Below are 21561 nucleotides of genomic sequence, written 5' to 3' on the forward strand. Positions count from 1 at the left end.
CCTTTCCATTTTATTATATACAATGCCGAAGTCAAGACAAAGTTTCGACTGTACAGTGTGGGCCTGAGACGTCCGCTCCAAACGTTCTGCTAAAATAACAACAACAAGAACAACAACGGAAACAACAAACTTACCAATCCAATTGCTTTGTCATAAGAGCCACATGCAAAGGGCGCTCCGTCAGCCACTTACAGGATGGTGCATTTTGAATGCAGTTGTACTTGACCAGAGAATGCTGGAAAAGTGCATCCTTTCAATCATGAATGTGGAGCACACAATGAAATAATTCATCTTATGCTAAATATAAAATACTTTTCATACGCAAGGAATCAGACTTGAAAATAACATCAATTTGAAACCTGAAGTTTTATACATAAAACAAAATTCTTGTGGAGCACCCAATACAATATCAAACATTTACATTGGATTTTACATAAATTCTCATTAATTATAAATCACCATGGTATACATTCAAATGTTTTCGATATGGATCAACCTTTGTTTTGTGAACAAAACTTGCGCACTTGGAACATCATTACAATGCCTGGTAGAAACTGCATTTTATCTTAATTAATGATAAATTAAAAAATGGATGAGGTAGCTCTTCCACTGAGGTTTATTAGTGGACTTTGGTAATGTATTTTTTAAATAATTTGTCAAAAAATTCAGATGGCTGAACATGGCAAGTGAATTTATGATCGGAAGGAATGTTTTGAGTTAAGCATTCCTTACCTTTTGTTCAGTGCTGTTCCAAATGAGTTTCCCCAGAAATTGTGACATTGAGGTCACCCAAATTATTTTTCCCCAAAATAATTGTGTTTTTTTTTCCCCCACGATTAATGGTGCCCACAGGTTCCTTTTTTTTTCTATACTGCATAGGCATTGGGTAGCTTCCTTGCTAAGTTTTACCTTGGACCATTATGAAGTGCAGTTGCAAGACCTGCTTGCGTTGCACCATAGAGTGAATGTTATACTTGGCGTTACTTCAGGATTCCAAGTTTAAAATGCTTTTCTTAACATTTAGATTTTCTTTTATTTATCCTTTCCCCGCTAATATTTCTTATCCATCAAAGTATTTACAATATAAATGTGAAATATCACAAGGGTATCATTGAATTGTAGGTAAGAACACAAATAAAGCTGCTTGGACTCTGCAGCTGGCAATACCACAGGTCCCACTCTAAATATCAACATGTCACAGCAAAGCCCATGGCGAGCTTAAATACAGATTCCCCAATAGTCCAAAGGCACAAAATCGCATACAGCGCATGTACATATTCCAACAAAGTTCTATAGTCTCAAAGTTATTTACCTCATTTTCTCATATCACTTTTCTGGCCACTGTTGGTGCTCTTCGGTTTCACAAATAGCTGTTAACATATCAGATGAAAATGCTCACACAAGGAAGATCTGGCTCGTAGTATTCATATTAGAGTCATGACCACACATTTTGTTCTATATCTCACCAAATTAAGTCTCTGTTTGGTGATCTAGGTTCATTAAATTTTTTAAGTTCTTTGGCCTTGCAGTATTTGTAGCCTTCTTAAAATAAGTAAGATAATTAGATCCAAAAAATTCTTGTATTTTTTTAAATATTCATTGGCGCCTTAAGGTGTGTATGAAAAAATCAGATTCAAATAATTTAAAAGCTTAATTTCTTAAAATCACAAAATTGAAAAGATTCTGCTCTTAAATTATTGGCGATTGTACCTTTTTCTCTGGGGCTTTCTGCAAGAGTCACCAAGCTACTCCCTGACCCCTAAACTGCAATTTGTTTATTTGTGTCTGACTTTACTAGCCTGATGTTATGCCCCATACAAATAGGAGGAATGTAAACAATAATCAACACACATAAAATTTATTAAATTGTAACAAATTTTCATGATCTGTTAAAGTCTAGGATGAAGAACTAGCGTTAATAAAAGTTGGAATTCTATATAATTACAGTATTGTGCTGTGAAGTTTGCAAAATGCCAAGGATGTCTGGCAGGTGCAATTTGCTTCACATTGTCTTAATGAAGCTTCTGGAAAGCATAGCCTTTATTTAAACTGTGGCAAAAATGATAAAATTTACTGTTGCTGTTTTTGTTTTGAAAGATTCCTGTGCACTCTCATACTGTGTTTCTTGGCATACTCATTAGAACTAGTTCTAGCAAATTCTAAACAATTCTCAAACTTTGCAGTATTTTTCTTTCTTTCTTTCTTTCTTTCTTTCTTTCTTTCTTTCTTTCTTTCTTTCTTTCTTTCTTTCTTTCGTTCTTTCTTTCTTTCCTTCCTTCCTTCCTTCCTTCCTTCCTTCCTTCCTTCCTTCCTTCCTTCCTTCACTCTTTTTCTCCCTTTCTTGCTTTTATGCAGTATTTTAGGTAATCAGAACCAATGATTAGCCGTTTTCCTTTTACCTTCGACTTTCATTGAGCAATATCAGATTTCATTGGAGTGATAGAAGGTACTGTGCAAAGAATATAGCATTTGTATCCAACAGGCAATCGAATTTTGCAGCTGCATTATTTTCATAGGCTTGTTCTGTATTCCTACTATGGGGCTGGTGATTAAAATTATAACAAAAGAAACAAAATGCAAATATACATAGTAGTAACTGAAATATAAACTTAAAGATTGGGGCTGAAGCCAATCCGCAGCACAGGAGGGCATTGAGAAATTATGAAATTTCCTTCTCATGCATTTGGTTGTTTAAATGTGCTGCGACACAACAAACCAATTTATCGGTCAGAGGAGGAGTCTTTTAATGGATATGTATAACATTATGGAACTATATTCTAAACATTCGCTCTCATTCGATGGACCTTTGGATTGGTTGGTGCTCTACACCTACGACTTATTGTGGCATATGGTGAGCGGGCGGCCGGCCCAGTACCGACGGGCTAGGAAAAGAAACAACAAAAATGATGGAGGAATGAAAGAGATCTGAACAATGGGTGTTTGTTATTTTGGAGCTAGACAAAGGCTAATCCAACCCTAATTATTTTGAAGCTTCACACAGCCCAAAAATTTATTAAGCACTTAAAACAGTGCTCAAAACTAATGTGTTTGTTTCTGTACAATAAAATATTCAACAAGAAGTAATGATTGAAACCTGTACCGTTTACCTATCCAATATGAAATTAGTTTCTTAGGAAATAACATTTGTTTTAGCAATAAAACACTCGGGGCGATTGGGTTCACTCCAGTTTCATCGTGAGCGGTAAATAATCCTTATTGAACGGTATGTTGCGGTATGTCGTTCATTTAGCGAATCGGACGCCGCGCCTTTGTTCGCTGCAGTTAACACTGAGTGGGCGGGAACGACCCGGCGCGGCCAACAACTCACTAGTTCCACCCCCAAATAGGTTTGTAATCTTTGGCAGGATACTTTCGCACTCACTCACTCAGGCACACACGCTCTCCCTCTCTTCCGCAGGCATACCCACTCACACACAAACACACACCCGCGCCTACGTGTACATTCGCACTGGCACTGAAACACGCACACACACGCACATTCACGTGATTCATCCACATTTACGCAAGCGTACGTATAAGATGGCTGATAAGTTGATGCTCTGCCTCGACTGACACGGCCCGTTGTGGCTGAGGTCACGATACCTTTCGGGGATCCGATGATAAGCGGGTTCAAATATCGTTGATTCATCGTAGGGGCTTGCAAATCCGAAAGGAAACAGGAAATGCGAACGGTTCACAATGGGAAGTTTATTGTCATCGAGTGCTGTCCAAACAAGGCGAAGGGAAGTCCCACCCAACATGGTATAAGGCCATGTTTTCTCAACAGATCCCCGCCAGACAGGCAAAGCGGGCGCGGCGCTATGGCTCTAAGCCCTATGCTACAACTGCACGGAAATAGAAATATCACTACAAACGACTACGGGTTCTTAATTTGAGACTTTTAATAAGAAATGGGGCTTGAAAGATTGAATATCTTTATCGTTCCTAGTGACTAGAGTTTGTCGCTTTGCAATTTTCATTATTATTAAATTAACAATGGACTGAGTTTCGTTTCAGTAAAAATTTGGTCGGAATTGGACGAAGATACGAAAAAAATAATGTGACTAACAAAGGGAGAGAGGTTGTCCTGGGGTATGTTTGATTTACAAGCTTCATATTCATTGAATGGCTTGAAGTGGAAATTTTTATCGACAGACAACCGAGAAATAGCAACACAAAGGAGACGAAATGTAAGCCGTTAGTTAACGTACGCCTTAATAGTGAGCAATCGAACTGCGGAATTCCAGACACCATACGGTTCTGCTACTTTACCCTTCTTATCGTCCGCTTTCTTTTATTATACGTGAAAGAAGCAAAAGAGTTTATCCCTTTTCCCCGAAGCAGTAGTTAGAAAACTGTCCTAGTAAGGATAAGATCTGATTCGATCGTATTAAATGCTAAAATCAAATCTACTGAAAAGTATAAGTATATTAAGTTAGGGTTGTAAGACGGGGTATGTTGGCTGCGTCCCTCCCTCGCCGCCGCTTGAGTACGCAGGGCTACGCAGGGCAGCACGCTGCCGACACAGTCCCCGCTGCAAGGTTCCGGGCTCAAAATGGCAAAACAACGCGCGGAACGGAAACACAGCTTGCGCCTCAATCCAACTCCAAATTTTCTATAATGGGTGCAGTAATGTGCAGGGTTTTCTAGATTGTGACTTTACATTACGAGGGAAAAAGAAAAAGAAAATTGGGCAGTGACGTTGGCATCACTGCGGCTTTCTCCAGATTTCCCGGGATTTCCCCTGCCCGGCCTTGCAACGAGGCCCCGTGCTCACAGCGCACTGGAACATAAGCGGTCGTGACATCTTTTTTTTAATAAAGTACAGAGCAAGTTAGAGACAATAGAGAAGAAAATTGGGGAGGGGCCGCTGGCTAAGTCCTATTCCTAGCCTAAAGATGCGGGACACACGGCATCGCCTCGACGCAGTCCCTTACCCGCTCGGCAAGCTCAAATAACAAAGTATCAAGATAATCAGTAAGAGTTATGCAAAAATTTCGTGTAGTTAAAAAGAATATTCCTTTAGAAATTAGGACACTAAATATACCTGGACGATCAACCTCTGGAATTAATCCTACCTGGTGGGGATAAATACTTTGGGCCGAGCGTAAGGCACACGCACAGCAGTCTCAGACACTCTCTCGCTCACATTCACTCACACAAACTCTCGCGCACACACACTGTTCACTCGCAGGCATGCTCTTTCAGTCGCCTCACACGCGCGCGCGCACTCACACACACACGCACTCATTCAAACACACGCACACTTTGAAGTCGCACGCGCTCTAACTTGCAAGGCGGCACAGACACGGACCAGCACAATATTGTGTCAAATTGAACGGGATTACCGCGGCTCGGGCCGCTAAGACTACACATCACAGATTCGAATAGAGCTAAACCAAAAGGACCCTGGCAGAACACAACAGTCGAGGAGACGTCGCTGTGACGTCCCAATTTCATCAAGTTTGAGTAGGTCGAAATGACGGGGCTCACTACTACGCAGGGCGTGATGCGGCAAAGCGGCAAAAGAGGTCCGGTCTTTCCGGCGGTAGACCACTGGGCTGCATCAAGGCTCTGCCCCAAGGATGCTCCAGCCACTCCACTTCTGTGTTAAGGAACCAACAGGCCCGCGCATAGCTCTCAAGGGTAAGCCCCATTTAATTTACATTTAAGCTAATTTTGAAAAAAAAAAAAGAAAAGTTTTTGTTGTTTGGTGTGCTGGCCCGTGGCAGCTCCTCCACCCACGCACGACGGCTCGCCGCGGTCCTCAAAATGAGAAGGCAGCTCGCAGCGAGGGCCGCAACGTGATTGGCTGGCGAGCCGTCTGCAAAGTACATGGTAACTGAAGCGTTAGGTAGCCGGACTTGCACCACGAGGGTTTGTCTCTGCGAGTAACTTTCTCAACTAAAATTATAACCTGACACTACTCTCACCGACAGAGGAACTGGGGACGTTTATTTTGTTTGGACACAAGGGCGTGCCAAAGAATCACAGTTTGGTACAGAAGCGTCTTCTGAAGGTGAAAATATCAGTTTTCTCCTAGTTTTGCGGACCCTAAAACATTTTTTTCTTAACAGTCAGTCACCCATACGATATATGTTCACAAAATAAAAACCAGCCATGTGAAGCACAAAGTACCACGTGAAAAGTAACAACTAAAGAAACAGTCCGAACATGAGCTGACGCCTCCTCTGCGAGCACCCTCAGCCCGTGCCGAGCCCCTTGCCCCTCCGAGCCGCCGTGCCGCCGAGGCCACGGGCTCACGCCCAGCCTGGTCGGCGGCACGGCGGTCAGAAATGCCCTGGACTTTGACATCGAATGATGCGATAGGAAAAACACTCCGCAAAAGGTAATAAAAAAAGAGGGAATTCTCCGTTACAAGTAAAGTACCACCGCGTTCATTCGAGATCAAACACAATATGTTAAGGCACACACTTACTGCTTGAACATACGGTAAAAATAACATGCTTTTGTTCAGACGTTACAAAATAATTTGCGATCAGCCAGGAATAATAATCATAACAATAAATACAACAATAATCATAATAATAATCATAATAACAATAATACAACAATTGCAGTGGCTGGCACCGCGCCCCCTGCACCGGCCGGCAAGAAGTGCTCACGGGCCGGGCGAGTGGCTTCGGTCATGGCAGTGGCTGTGGGCGGGAAGGCGGCAGGCGGCCGCTGGGCGGTTGCAGCGTAGCCGCCTCAAGGCTAGCTAGGCCTGGCTGGGCCTGGTGGAGCCATGGAGTCATGGGGCAGGGCCGGCCTGACAAAGGTTTACCCTGGGGATCCATTACACAATTCTCGAGACGGCATGATGGCGCGGGAGATCCCTGATATGGCATCGCGGTGCTTTACTGTAGTTGGACGGCGCGGCGTGGGAACCGGTGGTGCGACATGCACGGCCAAAATTAAATAACTTAAAGAAAGTGGCCAAACTGATGATGGGGATTGGAGATGAAAGCTGCTGCCTTGGATGCCGCCATGGATGGCTGCGGTGCTGCCGCCTAGCGGTCGGTTCGACAGGCGTTCGAGAGCGGCAGAGCGTGAGGCGTTGCAGAGCAAGCCACACGCTCCGCACGCCCCGCCTCGGACGGCGTGTCGGGTCATCCTTGGGGTCATCACAAGGCGTGTGCATACAGGGTGACGGCCGAACGCTGCTCTAAAAACTACATCTGACTGGAAGGTAATGAAGAGGTACTCTGTCGCACAGAGCGTGCGCCAAATGGACGGCTTTCTGTCTCACCCTGTATCCGCACGCGCACGGACACATATCTGTGGGCACTTTGAACATCTGTTAGGGGTCCGCTCCATACTCTCTTCGACGGTCTCGATATGCACCTATATTCGTAAACGCATTTTAAAAATGGCCATCTTAATTATATAATAGTTTATTTAGATCCTTATGCATTAATTTAAAAAAAAGTATTTGGTTGTGTTGCACGTTGGTTTCATTTAGAAGTCTGTAATAATTATAATCATAATAATACTACGCGGATTTGCCAACACCTTTCTTCGTTCTCTGAGGGGGTGGTGGTGTCGGGGCGCGGTGAGAGTCGCCTCCCACGGGCTGGCAGGGCGGCGGGGGGGACGGGGCTCTGAGAGGGCCCTCACCGTCGCACCCCCACCCCTCCCTCCCCTCTGGCGGGGCCGGGGCGGGGCCGGGGCGGGGCCCGCTCTAGGGCAGGGAGGGAAGAGAGCACCAAAGTTGAAATCCGTTGAGCTTGGTGGAGGCGGCGGCGTCTGTAGTGGCGTCACCAGAGGAACGTTGGAAGCACTTGAAGGTGGGTGACGCACCCCATGGTGGGCACGAGGGCACCCACCAGGCCGCCGCCCACACTGTGACAGACACAATCATCCATGCATTCTTTACCATCAAGAGAGTGAGCGCGAACTCAGTATGCAAGCCAAGTGTTCAGTCACGAGAGGAAAAGTTAGAATGAAGGCATGCTTACCCAGTAGTCAGACATCTGTTTCTATGCTTGTTGGGTATGTATTGTTGTGAGGCTGATGCAGTCGAGGGTTGGAAATGCAGGAATTGGGCCGTTTGATGGGCCCAACTAAAATACTTTCTTCTAATTCCATCATATCTGACGAACTCTCCGAAACTGAGCTCTTCTTCATATGTTGCCCTGCTGTAATAAGATACACAATATCCATTAGGAAAGAGTTATGATAAAGGGAAACAACTTACAACTTATCCGTTTGTTTTGCTTACCTAGTGTGCCCGGGAGATACGGACATGACGTCACATGATTGAAATTCTGACTCTGCATGTCCTCTTGATCTGTCTCTCGATGGTAAAAGTAATTGAAATTGGAGACTATAACAGGGACGGGAAGTGCGATAGTCAGGACACCGGCAATCGCACATAACGAACCCACGATTTTCCCCCATACTCCGACTGGCCTGTAAAAGACAAAACGCCATTTGTGAGCCAATATTCCAGTATTGACACGCATCCACCGTTTTTCAAAATATTCTTTGAGTAGGAGTTAGGTTTGAACCTATGAGGGCAATATTAAACTAAAGCCAAAATCAATTTTACAATATTTTTCAAAAAGTCAAAAGTTTTTAAATAAAACAAAAAATTTATGAAAAACAGTGTGGATGCGTCAGTATTCTTTTCACAACGTGTCCTTAAAATAAAGGTCACAATCGAAAATGTTAGATTAACTGGAAATATATTTGTATCTTTATGGACTGCAGCTCATGTCTGTTGCAAAAATTATTACATAGTAAGAATTTTGACTTGAAAAGTTGACTGGACTTATGAGCATACTGTTTACGACGAGTCCACAGAGTGACAATATTTCAAAGTAATATTTTGTAACACAGATCACTGACATTTTTCTTAAATAGATTAGGTTCTATGAACCTTATAAGGTACCATTAGTAAATATTAGTACTCAAAAAGCAAATCCAACACAGCTGCGTGTTTTAACAGTGCTTGCGGCACGGGCTAGGATCAGCGTTTATGTTTAGCGGTTCTAAGCAACTGCAAAGAGACTTATTTCTACGGCTTCATATAATATATAATTATAACTGGCATATAGAGGCAACAGTCATTTTTTCACGTTTATTTTAGCACTGAAATATCGGATACCTGGCGTTATTACGATCTATTCCTGTGCCGTAACAATCAAACTTAATTACTGAGCAACGTTGTTTCTTTTAATTCTAGAAATCTATTGTCAACACTCAGCTACATTTTCTAAATTTAAGATCAAATAATGGGTCTACGGAGTTGTGTAGGTTCTAAAAAGTTAGTAACAAATACTGCAAAAGATCCTCGAAGAGATATGCGCTGAACCTAGTCCGTTTTTGTAATCAATATTATTTAGCAGTCAATGCCAGCGTTAAGATGAAGGATAAAGCATGAGCAATCATTCGCAATTTGGAATGCAAAACCGAATACTAGTTCCTGGAAATTTAAAGGAGTGTGATCCACCGTGGACAAGTGCATTGCGTCTAATGACGGCAAACCGCAGTGGCAGCTCAATCCAGTGGAACCCGTTTGATTTAATGCTTTTGAATAAGCCGTTCAAACTGATATACGGCTTAGCTGCTTTGTATGATTGCTCTGGCTTAATCTTAGTCCATGGTGCGGCAGTGGTCAATAGGCCGGTTAATCAAGCCTCGCCTTTCCATGCCATTCCTAAAGATGACTATACCACGTGCTGCTGTTATTGCCTATTTTGCCTACAACCCAAACAGCGTGTAGAGCCAGCACAACAAAATTATGGTTCACATAGTGTCAATAATGCAAGATCTAAAACAACGCCATGAATACTCTGTTTGCTGTAACTGTGCATGAAAAGTTTGAGATCAGACAACATGCTTGCAAATCACTCTTGTGGGGGTAAAAAGAGGCTGTTTAAAACGTGCTTATAATTTGTAGTTCGAAAAGGCGCATGTCTATAATTTGGCACTGATTCGTGGCAATCATAAGTTTTAACAAAACAAAATGAAAATAAAGACTAAAATGTATAAACTTAAAGTAATATCTGGAAGTGTTTGTGTTGTACTATAGTGGATAAATTTTCGATCAATGACTTTTGTTTTGTCAGAAAAGCACTAATAATGTGTTTCAACGTTGTTAAATGGATGCATTTTCTCAAACAGTAATGGACGCTTCATGCTAAAAAGAAAACATCGAACAACACCATTCTGGAACGATAGCACCACGGCTCAAGCTGGTTTGCACCGATCATTCCTGTAACTTAAATGCCACTACCACAGATATCAAAAGGTGTTTATGGAAATATTTGCGTAAATGCAGGTGCCGGCAATTCTCATTGGTAGAAAAAAACGGTGGCTTGTACTGGCTGGAGTTCCAAATACACAGTGAGAGGAGGTTGCTGCAAAATGTGGATCAAAACCACAGAACAAACAATAATTGAGAAACGAACGGTCATGAAATTCCAAGCAACTTAAAACCGCTCCCTCTGTCTTGTCACGTTTCCATTCCTAACTTAAAATGTATTCCTGAAAAGTCAACTCTCTGCATTCAACTGCTTTCAATATTTGGGGCGCTAGACCTAGAAATATATGACTGTTTTTCAAAAGCCGCATGCATCCTGTAAGACGTGACCTAACAATAATGAAATCAAGAATTGTGTCCAGTATAGTTGTTTACTGAGCTTGGTTTCTGACTTTTATTATGATTTAAAACAATGGTATGAAAAAATGAATGAAAAAAAAAACGGTGCTTTAGGGCGCGTTGGAATATTATCCCTAATTGACAGTTTAAGTTCATATCTACAACTTAAGGTTGCCGTGTAGCCCCATAATACACCAGCAACACTGGCCTTTGCTTTAAACCTACACAAAAGTAAAACTGTTTTTATCGCAGTTAAATTGTTTTGTTCCATCTTTTAAGGAGACTTTAAAATTTTAACTAAAATTTGCGTGCCCTAAGGCAAGGTATCAAGGGTATCAAAGGTTGCCTCTCAATACTCTTAAGTAATGCAATGTTGGAGTCCGTGCTGTGGTTTTTCTAACAGGCAGAAATATTATTGTGGCACGAAACAACACCTACAAGGGACGGGCGCACTGGCTATATTTCTTGCAAAAAATAATACATAATGAGACAGCAGGAGAAAAGTATTCGTTGCACGCTACGCCTCACCCTCAAACATTTTTTTACTTTCTTTTTTTACAATTTCTGTAGGCTGAGAAGCCTTGCGCCAAACTTGCTGACTTAACCGCTTGAAGCCAAGACTGCCACTGCCTTTCCACCAGGTGCCGCAGCACACCCCTGCAAAGTTGCCTGGTTATTGCACAAAATTTGACTTTAAGATGCTTCAGAGGAACACGGTTTGTCGACTTTTGCCTGTCTACATAGTCATATGTCAATTTAATGCACAAACGGCCATATCAGACAGGCTGAGGTAGGCAGACCGCGTCTCACGGCAGCATCGTAGACAGTTGCTGCCTGCCCGAGCATCGCAGGGGTTTTTGTTAACTCAGGTTCCCGGACCAGCATTTTGGTCGTGATAAACTAGTGGAAAGGTAACGAAGTCCTTTTTTTAAAGCCAAATTTAAAAAAATATATTTTTAGATTAAAAAAAAGGGGTGCAAACTGCTGTGTCCAGAAACTTGCAGACCGGATACATCGCAAGAAAGGCATTAGCACAGAAAACAAATTGACAAAGTGATGCAACATCTAGACACAGGTTACAATATGTACAGCCCATTCAAAAACAGAAGCCGCTTGCTGCCTTTTACCAAGACAAGCACACAAATATATACGTTTTGTGTTAGCTTCTTAGTGTCATTTCTTAAACGCATAGAAATGGGATAAAATTATCATTAAATATACAAATAGACACACAAAAAAAACAAGCATTTTTGGTCCATCCTTCGGACGGCTGCAAACAGTGCAAATTTTTTATGTTCAAGAGCAGAACGTCAGGTAAGTTATTTTTACGCAAGACACCCCTTGGATGGAATCATCCGGTGATTTCTGGTTTCAAAGTTACCACAAAACGTAATTTATGAGAATCGATTCTGAGAGATTTCCACCACTGGTGAACATGAATGCATGTCTTAACGATACGTAACTTTTTACTCAGTAAATGAAGGTACCATTCCTTTAAGGCGAAAACGTTGGTTCCTTTAGCCGCGGAATCACAAATTACGTTTGAAAATACGTTACAATCGATTCAAAATTTTTATTCCCGACACTTTTTTGGATTTGCGGTGCAAGGCAACAAACCTCAAACAAAACAAGATCCTTGTCACCGAGGAAAGGTTATCCGGGAATGAATAGATAGAGTTGCAGATGATAAGCAAAAAGATCACCTTTTCAAGAGTGCGCTCAGGACTTTCCATTAAAGCTATCCAAACTGCAGTAAAAACAATCATTTTGGATTGTTTGAAGTAAAAGAAAAGTATTTTTGTCCAATTGAAAATTCTCTTATTGACAGCGTAATGTCTGCTTTTAAAAGTATAGGAATAATCCCTTCTGATTTATAATAATCCCTTTTTTGAATTCCTACACACACTCTTGAAAACAGCGTTGAGCGCTGGCCCCGCGTCCTGGTCGGCTGGCCCCATGCACAGATCACACACAGTTGGCAAGATAGATTTAGGCGGACAGAGAGGCACCAGGGTGGAGTCTGCAGCACCCGTCGAGTGACGAGTTTCGTGGGAACCCGGTTCAGCACCAACGGCTTCACAAAACGAACGTGTAATTTTTAATCTCCGTGTATTTGTGGTGAGGGACATACCAAGATGTTAAATGGTAGAGGGGAGAAATCGGGAATAATGTCAGCAGGACACACGCTCAAATGCAGGAAGGAAAACGAAGATCTCGTTATGGTGGCAGGAAAGTGTTGGTAGGATCTGAACGATAGGAACAAACACGTGAGAGGCACAATTAAAGCATTAAATGGAATAAAGAGCAGCCTACACCCATTCGGTCCAGGTTCTGATGGTGTACGCTGCAATATCGCGGTTTAATGTGTTTGTTGGTTTGTATTTTGTTGTGAGCACATTTGCGAAGATAACTTATGCGTAACAAGGAAGCATACCAAGACCTAAAGAAACATAACGTGCACTACCGCATGCAGCCAAATTGGTTAAGAAAAGCTTTCTACACATAAATTTCCCCAACTTTGATACCGCCTTTAAGCAAAACTAGAAAATGCCAGTGAATGAAAAAGTGACAGAAAATTCTTTGTTCCTTATTAACTTTACACAACTAATATTTCTTAGAAAAAATGCGGGATATGTCATTTTGCTGGCGTGGAGCCCACATAACAACTTTACCATTGATAGTTTTTTGTATTGAATTATTAGGTAACGGTGAAACAAGAATGCAAATCTTGTCAGAGCAATGACAAGTTTTAATTGTTTAATAGAGACTTTGAATAGTCTACGAAGAGTACTAGTTGGGGCTCGTAGTTTGTTTCTGTTAAGTAAATAATGAAACACTCAGTTAATTAACCCGTAAGGATACTTTGTCTACAAGTTGCGTCCTAACATCCCCATAGACTGGACGAGTCGTATCCCTCCGCAGATAGTCCCAGGACAAGGCTCCCATATGATAGCATGGAGAAGCACGCTGACAGCATAAAATACAGAATTCTTAGCAATTAAATGTTTTGAAATGGAAAGAACAGCTGTTTTAAATACGATTCAGCTCGATAAAACAAAAATTGTATTGCCTACTTCTATAATAATGTGATATAAAGACGGCCGACGAGCTATCCTCACGGTGAATTTCTCATACCCCGTAGCCGGGCCGCGCGCCAAAGCAGGCCATTCTGCTAGCATTCTGTTTTCTTTGTACACTTGAAAGTAAACTGTGCTTTGCATTTGGATGAAATCACAGATATAACCAATCTAATTTTAGGTTGAAAATGTTTTCTGGCGATTCAAGACTGTTTGTGGGAAGAAAAAGACTACCACAGAACCCAGCAGACAGGGCCATCATATCAACAACAAACCGAGGGTATGAGGAATTCACCGTAAGCTTTTAGCTCCGTCTGCAGGTTTTACGAAAATCCTTTCCTAAACAGTATTAAGACGCCAAAACTCGTCCAGAGTCGTTAAAAAATACCGCCATCACAAAAATGCACTTGCATTGCTTAAGAAATGTCTAATAAGTTTACAATGGGCACTCCGAAAATCAGTCCCATAAGATTAACATGGTAACATAGTCCCTCTGGTCCTGGCGGATGAACACAACCCCAGACCTCACTCGTCCGGCCTATTGATTCGCAATCTCCCTTACACATATCCTTTCTAAAAAAAGGTGCGATTCATCGAATCAGGGGTATTTATGTGCAACTTGCTTTATTATTGGGACTAAATCTAAAAAATGGACACTTTGTTTTCTTTTCTTTTTAATCTATAGTACTCTGCTCACTCGCTGACTTTTAAAGACTTTTTTATCATAAAATTTTTGACAATATTTGGTGTAATGTCATACACCTTGACAAATTTACTTTCATTTAGTGGGTCTTTTGAATTACGATAAAACCCACTGGCATGAATAAATGTAGCGTCAATCAAAAATTGAGCTGTAACCAGATTTTATACAATCGGCCGATGAACAATATAAGTGGCCAAGAAAGCATGCTAAACACGAACATCAACAGAAAAGTACCACAGACAATCGGCCAACTCTATACTCAAACCATATCTCAAAAATATAGAAAGGGTTTTAAAAGAGAAAAGCGACGAAGGAAGAAGAAAGGATTCAAAGTTTAGGGTAAAGGAGCAGACAAGATAGATGATAAACATTGATACGATAATAACACCGAAGATAAAGTGTACGTGAAGACCATTCATTGCACCCTAAGAAAATCAACTACCTGCCTACACAAGCTGTTATTGGACACTCTGAAACGTATCTTCACACATCCCTTCCCTTATTAAACTTTAACACCATAACACGTAACGCAGTTTTTTGATCAGCAAGCTCAAGTTGACTTCTAAAAGGTGCAATACAGTCGCCAGCCTTCGCACGGGGTAGCAGCTCATCTGGGAGTGAAAGGAATTCCGTTCGTCTGGCTGGCGCTTTGAAAGTCGCCATGGAGGTGTTATTGTGTTGCCACTGTGCCACAGATTCTTTTTTTATTATTCTTTTTGCGATTACCAAAAACCTCACTATAGAGGGCATGCACGCTAAGGCCCATATTGGATCAGAAACTTGGTGTTTATAAGGTAAATCCTTTTCGGCACCCGCTACTGCCTTCTAGATAATACATCTACACAATACTGTAAATTTACCAACCCAAACAAAGAATTTTCTTTAAATGAAATGAAGGTGAACAAATAAATAAAATAAACTGAAATTTTAGTATGATGATCACGGGAGGGTGATAGATGGTATACAATAGAAAAATTAACGCTCTCTAGTCATTAATGTTTGTTACATGGTACTGCACACTACAGGTGATATATGTAGCTTACAAAAGGTCTGTTAGTAACCAAACTCAAAACATGGCTGTTAAAATAAAAATAACGTGGAGTAATATGATACGGATGATAAACGGTAAGCTTGTAAGTAAAACCTAATGTTAGTAACTGCACTTGCTGATGGCATGAAAGAAAGAGTGGTTTAGATAGAGAAACAATCATACGTCATATCTCCATAGCCCACGGTAGTCATGGTGACTACGGCCCACCAAAACGCGTCGGGGATGGATTTGAAGAAAGAGTTCTCGGAGCCAGCCTCCGCGAAGTATACGGCACTCGAAAACAGCACCACACCTGTCGAAATACAGCAACAATCGTGTCGGACACAGCAAGAGAAGATAGGACGGAGGCGGGCGGGCCGGGCACTGTGGAGGGAAGGGGGCGGGCCGGGAAGGAAGGCGAGACAGACAGAGAGAGACGCGCCGAGCGTTTGGAACCGCTAAGGGAACGGGGAGGAGGTTTTACCTCATGTCGCCATATCCCACTGTAGTCATGGTAACGACGGCCCACCAGAAGGCGTCCGGGATGGACTTGAAGAAAGACATCTCCGAGCCGGCCTCGGCGAAGTACACGGCACTTGAGAATAGGATGACACCTGGAACAGGCAGCTTAATGGGCGAGGGGCAGGATGGGGGTGTAGCGCCCAGAGGGGGCCCAGAGGGGGCGGGGAGGGAAGGGTAGACCTCGAGGCCTCAGGGGGCTAAGGGATGATCGGGCTCGCGGGAGCCTACAAACTACGTCTACATCTACACCAGACGAGAGCAAACTCCGCACTGCTTCAAACAATTAAAAGTTGAAAAAAAAAAAACAGATAAAAGAAAGCATGTTTGAAGTTTCAGACAATTTATAAAATATTGCTGTTACATTTATAATCTTATGACGGGAAGCTCGCCGAAGTTCACTCTCTCTGTTTGTGTTCTTATGAGTACTGAAATGATGTAACGGTGAGTCTAAATACTTTTACAATGACTCTGACTTAAAAGTTTACAAGCAATATTTTTCCAATAAAAATAATTATTTCATCTATTGATTTGCTGCATTTTAGTACCTTTAATCACAAAGTTAGAATTTTTAAAATTAAAACCGAATTCCTTTTTTTTAAAGTGTGTCGTGACGTTTGTGCTTCAATACGTACCGATTGGCGATTTGAGTTAAATGAATCATCCGAGGAACTACATGCAATCGCCCGGTGAAAATTGCAATATGATCGACCAACCAGTAAAAAACATTGCGGCAAATTGAGCCCCCACCCCCACTCACCAAGAAAAAACATTTTAAAAAATCATTTCATTTCGTAGTGGTTTGATTCAGGGAGTGTACCAGTTTTTTGCAGGGTGGGTTAGGCCTGCTTACAGGTGGTGTCCCCCGGCCGGGCCATCCAGCCCCTTGTCCCTCCGTATTCTCCGCAGAATGTCAACAGCTATCGATTACGGCAACACGTGTGTCTATAGGTCCAGAAGGGGCCTGACCGACCAATAGGCTTTTAGCTGGTCCTTTTAGCCGGGCCCACCGGCGGAGGGCCTTCGAGTGATGCTGATTGGGCTGAGCGGGTAAACACTGCCCTTGAAACAAAAGGAAGCGACTGCCCCATTCCCACCGATTGCTATTTTTGCCAGAAGGCATTGCTGTCGCCTTGCTCGTTGAAACATCCGGCAGTGTTTGTAAACAGGCTTTACTTTGCGCTTTGAGATTGATGTTCTTCGGACTGCCCCAAAACGCCGCTGCTTTCATCCGCACGAGTCGCGAAAAGGACCAACATCTTGTTTCTTTCTAGGTGACAGCAGAAATGCATGCGATAGACGCGCAGAAAGGCGCCCCCCTCCCCCGCTATAAAAGAGACAGAGACAACAATCAGCAAACGCGAGCGAACGCCAGCATGTCACATCTGGCGAGCGAGATGCTTTTCCCGATATTTGATACTGTTTGTCCAGAACTGCAGCCCACTCGAATGTTTGATGCAAACTGGACTACAATGCTACCTATACTATCTTTGGTACTACCATATTGTACTGCGTTAGTACTAACTTGGTACTACCTCTGATACTATCTTAGGTAACTACCTCTAGTAAGACTACCGATAAGCCTTTGTACACCTGACTACCCTACTCTGCAAAGAATCTGTCGCGTCGAGTAACGAACACTCAACACTAATTTCAATTTTTTTTTTCGGAAACATTTTCTTTTTTTGTGAATCTCAGCAATCGGCACCTGGGCTGTGACTTGGCAACTCACTCCGTGCAAACGCCGCGTCTTGAGAACTCCACACAGCTCCTTGTAAATGGACCGCGCGACCTATGTCACTGCGTGGCACGGCGTGGCACGGCATGGCAATGCGTGGCGGACCGATGCAGCACTGCCGATGGGGCCCGGAAGGGGTGGGGGTGGGGGTAGCTATTAGCGTGTCGGTCGTTGACAAGCATCCGCAGCGCAAGGAACGGCACATCCAGAGCGCTAGTCTGCTATAGAGGGGTGGGGCCGGGCCCGGCCGGGCGGGGCGCGGCGCGGCGCACAGGAAGCGAAGCGGACGATCGTTACACCCCCACCCCCCACCCCGTACCTTTACCCCCTCCCCTTACAGCGCCGCAACGAAGGCAGCGAGAGAAAGGAAGCGCTTCAGAGGTCTGGAAAGGGGAGGGGGCAGCGACAGTTGGACCTTCTTGAACAGCGAATGCGGCGCGCGAGCTGCTGCTTGGATGCACCACTGTGTCGCCTGAGAAGTGCGTGACGGCGAAGCGACTGAGCCTTTTAATGAACTGCCGAGGCCTTGTCGGCCTTGGGGGACCGGGGAATGGAGGGGGGGGGAGAATAACGGGCTGCGCCACATTTTGGAAGTGGCGGAGCAGAGTTTTCTGTTTTATTTTATTTTTTAGGAGGCGTGTATTGTCGCGCGGGGTCGCCACGCCCGTTGATATGCTAAGGGGTGGGGGTGCGTTAAGCCCTTCTAACCCTCCCTTTTATACACCACTGCATTTTGGAACCTAACTGAACGTGGCCGAGGCAGGCCGCGGCTAGAACCCCGGACACGACATGACAAAAAGAAAACAACGAAAACAAAACCCAACATCTTGAAATTGGCGAATTAGTCAGGGGGTGATTTGCCCTCGTCTCCAAATGGTTGGTCGATCATTTTGAATATGTCATACCTTTTTCTGCTCGGTGGGGGAATAAGAGGACGCGGGAGTCGAAGAAGTGTCCCCACCCTACACGCTTTGCCTCCCCTGGGAGTGAGAGTGTTGGCCGACGCGCTCAAGGCGTTTGCAGCTCTCCCTCTGTACTTGATCTGCAAACAGTGCAGACGCCCTGTGGCTCCTCTGGACTCGGCCTGTGCCGCCTCTATGGAAAAGCCACAGGCATCACATTCTAGTGGGTCACCATAGCCCCCATTTATGATTGGAGAAGGACACCCGATGGGCACCATATATTATATAAAACAACTTGTCCCCTTAAAAGATGATGTGACGCCTATGTAATCGGCGAGAGAAGGGATAAATGCTGCGGTCGGTATACATTACCCGTGGAGCCGTTGAGCAGAGATCCCGTCGCACTTTCCATTTCGATGCACTTACACTAGCACTTACACGTCGAGGGAGCACACACACGCACACAAAAACTTGGATATTCAGAGCACTTTCTTTTTTTTTCACTTTTTAGAGATAAGAACCTTATCTCATCACACTCACCTATAAACAAGAAAAATATGAGCAATCCAAGTTCCCTCATCGAGGCTTTCAGTGTTCTCCCTAATATCTGGAGTCCTTTCGAGTGGCGGGAGAGCTTGAATATTCGGAAGACCCGCACTAGCCTGATGACCCGTAAAATGGCAAGGCTCATGGCCTGGTTGGTGCTCTTGTCCTGCGGGCTGACGGGGGCCCGCGGTGCCTGCACAGTGTCCTCCTCCTCGGCCACCACCGTGGCCAACGTGATGAAGTACGGAATGATGGCGATAATATCGATGATGTTCATGACGTCCCGGAAGAAGTTTAACTTATTCGGACACGCTAAAAAGCGCACCCACAGTTCAAACGTAAACCAAACTATACATATCGTCTCTATTAAAAAGAAGGGGTCTGTGATGTCGGGCACTTCGTCCTCTTCGATCTTGGTGCCGTTGGTGGTGGTGTTGAAGACGCGGTAGTGCTTGAACTCGGGCAGCGTCTCCAGACAGAAGATGACGATAGACAGGAGGATCACTACCACGGAGATGATGGCCACCACCCTGGCCGCCTGCGAGCTCTCCGGGTACTCGAACAGCAGCCACACTTTGCGTTGGAACTCGTGGTCCGGGAGCGGCTTCTCTTCCTCCTTGATGAATCCTTCATCCTCCCTGCAACAGCAAAGCAACTCCGGTTAATCCAGTTATATCTAAAAAAACATCCGCTGATTCCAATGCCAGAGATTTGTTTCGTGATTCTTAACAGCTCCAGCCCAGAATCAAGATATATCTTTTGTATGTGGGTGTATTTCTCACGGTGTCACAAAAAAAGCTGACGACCCGAGGGGAAACACACAAAAAAAAAAACGAAATGGCGATGGCGCACTTGTCAACGTGTGACTGAGAACGAATCGTTTCTGAGCCGCATTTGCGGTTGAAAGAAGCTTGATCTAGGACGAATCGGACTCGGACCCCGCTCTGAATACTAATTCCCCGCGCCCTGCTCTCTCTCTCTCTCTCTCTCTCTCTCTCTCTCTCTCTCTCTCTCTCCCTCTCTCTCTCTCTCTCTCTCTCTCTCTCCCCCCTCCAACCCTCCCTCCCCAGGGATCGCTCCGTGCCTCGGAATAATGCGGTCTAGAGGCCGGCGGCAGGCTGATTCCGAGAGAGGCGTGTCCCATCGGCCTGTCTCTCTCGCACCCCAAAGGGACGCCCCCTAGAGCGAGAGAGGGAGAGAGAGAGAGAGAGGCACGCCCCGCTCGGAATCGGACTGCTGGCTGGCGAATCCGGCCGGCTTCGTTACTTCGTTACTCCGCGTGAGGGCCTCGCCAGGCTCGCCAACCTCGCCATCACCATATCCCCTTTCTTTTCTCTTAATTGCGACTTGGCTGGACGTGGCCGCGCGTCGCGCCGTCTCGTTCCGGTCCTGGCTTCCCGGAGGCGTGGCGGGGCGTGGCGGGGCGTGGCGGGGCGTGGCGGGGCGTGGCGGGGCGTGGCGGGGCGTGGCGGGGGCGTGGCGGGGCGTGGCGGGGCGTGGCGGGGCGTGGCGGGGGCGTCACCGGCAAGAACAAGCATCCGTGTGTTTAATGCGCATTGTCCGGGCTGTAGTGGCGGGCCTGGGGCTGGCCTGGGACTGAAGCCACGCTGTTGCTCGCCCTTTGCTGGACGCTATTCAGACTTACACCCCAAGGGCCGCCCAGGGCCGCCCAGGGCTCGGCTCGGCGGCCCCGAGCATCAGGATGGTCGGAGCGAGGGCGAGGGCCTGGAGGGGGAATGTCAGCAGAGACCTAACTGATGCGGCATAACAGTGGGGAGGTTTCGGCTTTCCGGGGACCAACTTGGCAAACATTCCCCCGTCTCCGACCCGTCTCCCTCTCGCTGGCCGAGCACATCTTTTGCAAACAATCTGATCAGGCGGGACCCAAGTCACGTAGATCCGTCTCATCTTTTCGGTGTATTTTTTGATATCCGCGAGCACGGCGACGACGGCCGGGGACAGCCTCCCCTTCACACACACACGCACGCACACACGGCAGCGTGCCTTGCCGGCTTGCCCATGAGGGCTTGCTGGGCCAGCTCGGGGCCCCGGCTGGTACGCGCGGAGGTGGGGGTGGGGGGCGCCTGGCCCAAGCCAGCCCAAGCCTGGCCAGCGGGGCGAGGCCGCGGTGGGGGCCGGGGCCCCGCTGGGTCGAACGTAACCATGGTGACTGAGACTGCGAGAACAGCTGTGACGTCAGTGCATCATGCGGCCCATGGCCTGCCCATGGCCTGCCCATGGCTCCCCGACAAATTGCCCTGCATTCCGGCATGGTCTCGGCGCGGTGCACTCTGTGCTGGCGGCCCGCGTGGCCCGGCGGCGCGGCCGGCCTGGCTGGAGCCATGCTGGAGCGGAGCTGGCCGCGCTGGAGGCTGCAGCGCCGGGCTGCAGGCGCTGGAGACCGGCCGATGCGGGCCGACGTCACCGGCCACCCCTC

The 21561-nt window shown here is 45.3% G+C and overlaps 1 protein-coding gene across 11 annotated transcripts in view; it reads right to left on the minus strand.

Moving 5' to 3' along the window:
* Nucleotides 1–6302: 6302 nt before the first annotated feature.
* The window catches only part of LOC117653932 (potassium voltage-gated channel protein Shaker), a 154421-nt gene continuing 139162 nt past the window's right edge, over nucleotides 6303–21561 (minus strand). For 7 of the 11 annotated variants that reach the window (XM_034399973.1, XM_034399979.1, XM_034399975.1 and 4 more), the window contains 6 exons: nucleotides 19119–19762; nucleotides 15904–16033; nucleotides 15603–15732; nucleotides 8225–8415; nucleotides 7962–8141; nucleotides 6303–7845 (listed from right to left, as the gene is read on the minus strand). In XM_034399973.1, coding sequence (XP_034255864.1) covers nucleotides 7761–7845; nucleotides 7962–8141; nucleotides 8225–8415; nucleotides 15603–15732; nucleotides 15904–16033; nucleotides 19119–19762 — 1360 coding nt within the window. In that variant the 3' untranslated portion in view covers nucleotides 6303–7760. Of the gene's footprint in view, nucleotides 7846–7961; nucleotides 8142–8224; nucleotides 8416–15602; nucleotides 15733–15903; nucleotides 16034–19118; nucleotides 19763–21561 lie in introns of those variants that run through there. The other 4 variants (XM_034399981.1, XM_034399983.1, XM_034399982.1 and 1 more) reach the window with 3 other exon arrangements.

This window comes from Thrips palmi, unplaced genomic scaffold (genome assembly GCF_012932325.1).
Source record: "Thrips palmi isolate BJ-2018 unplaced genomic scaffold, TpBJ-2018v1 HiC_scaffold_8, whole genome shotgun sequence".
Lineage (NCBI taxonomy): Eukaryota > Metazoa > Arthropoda > Insecta > Thysanoptera > Thripidae > Thrips > Thrips palmi.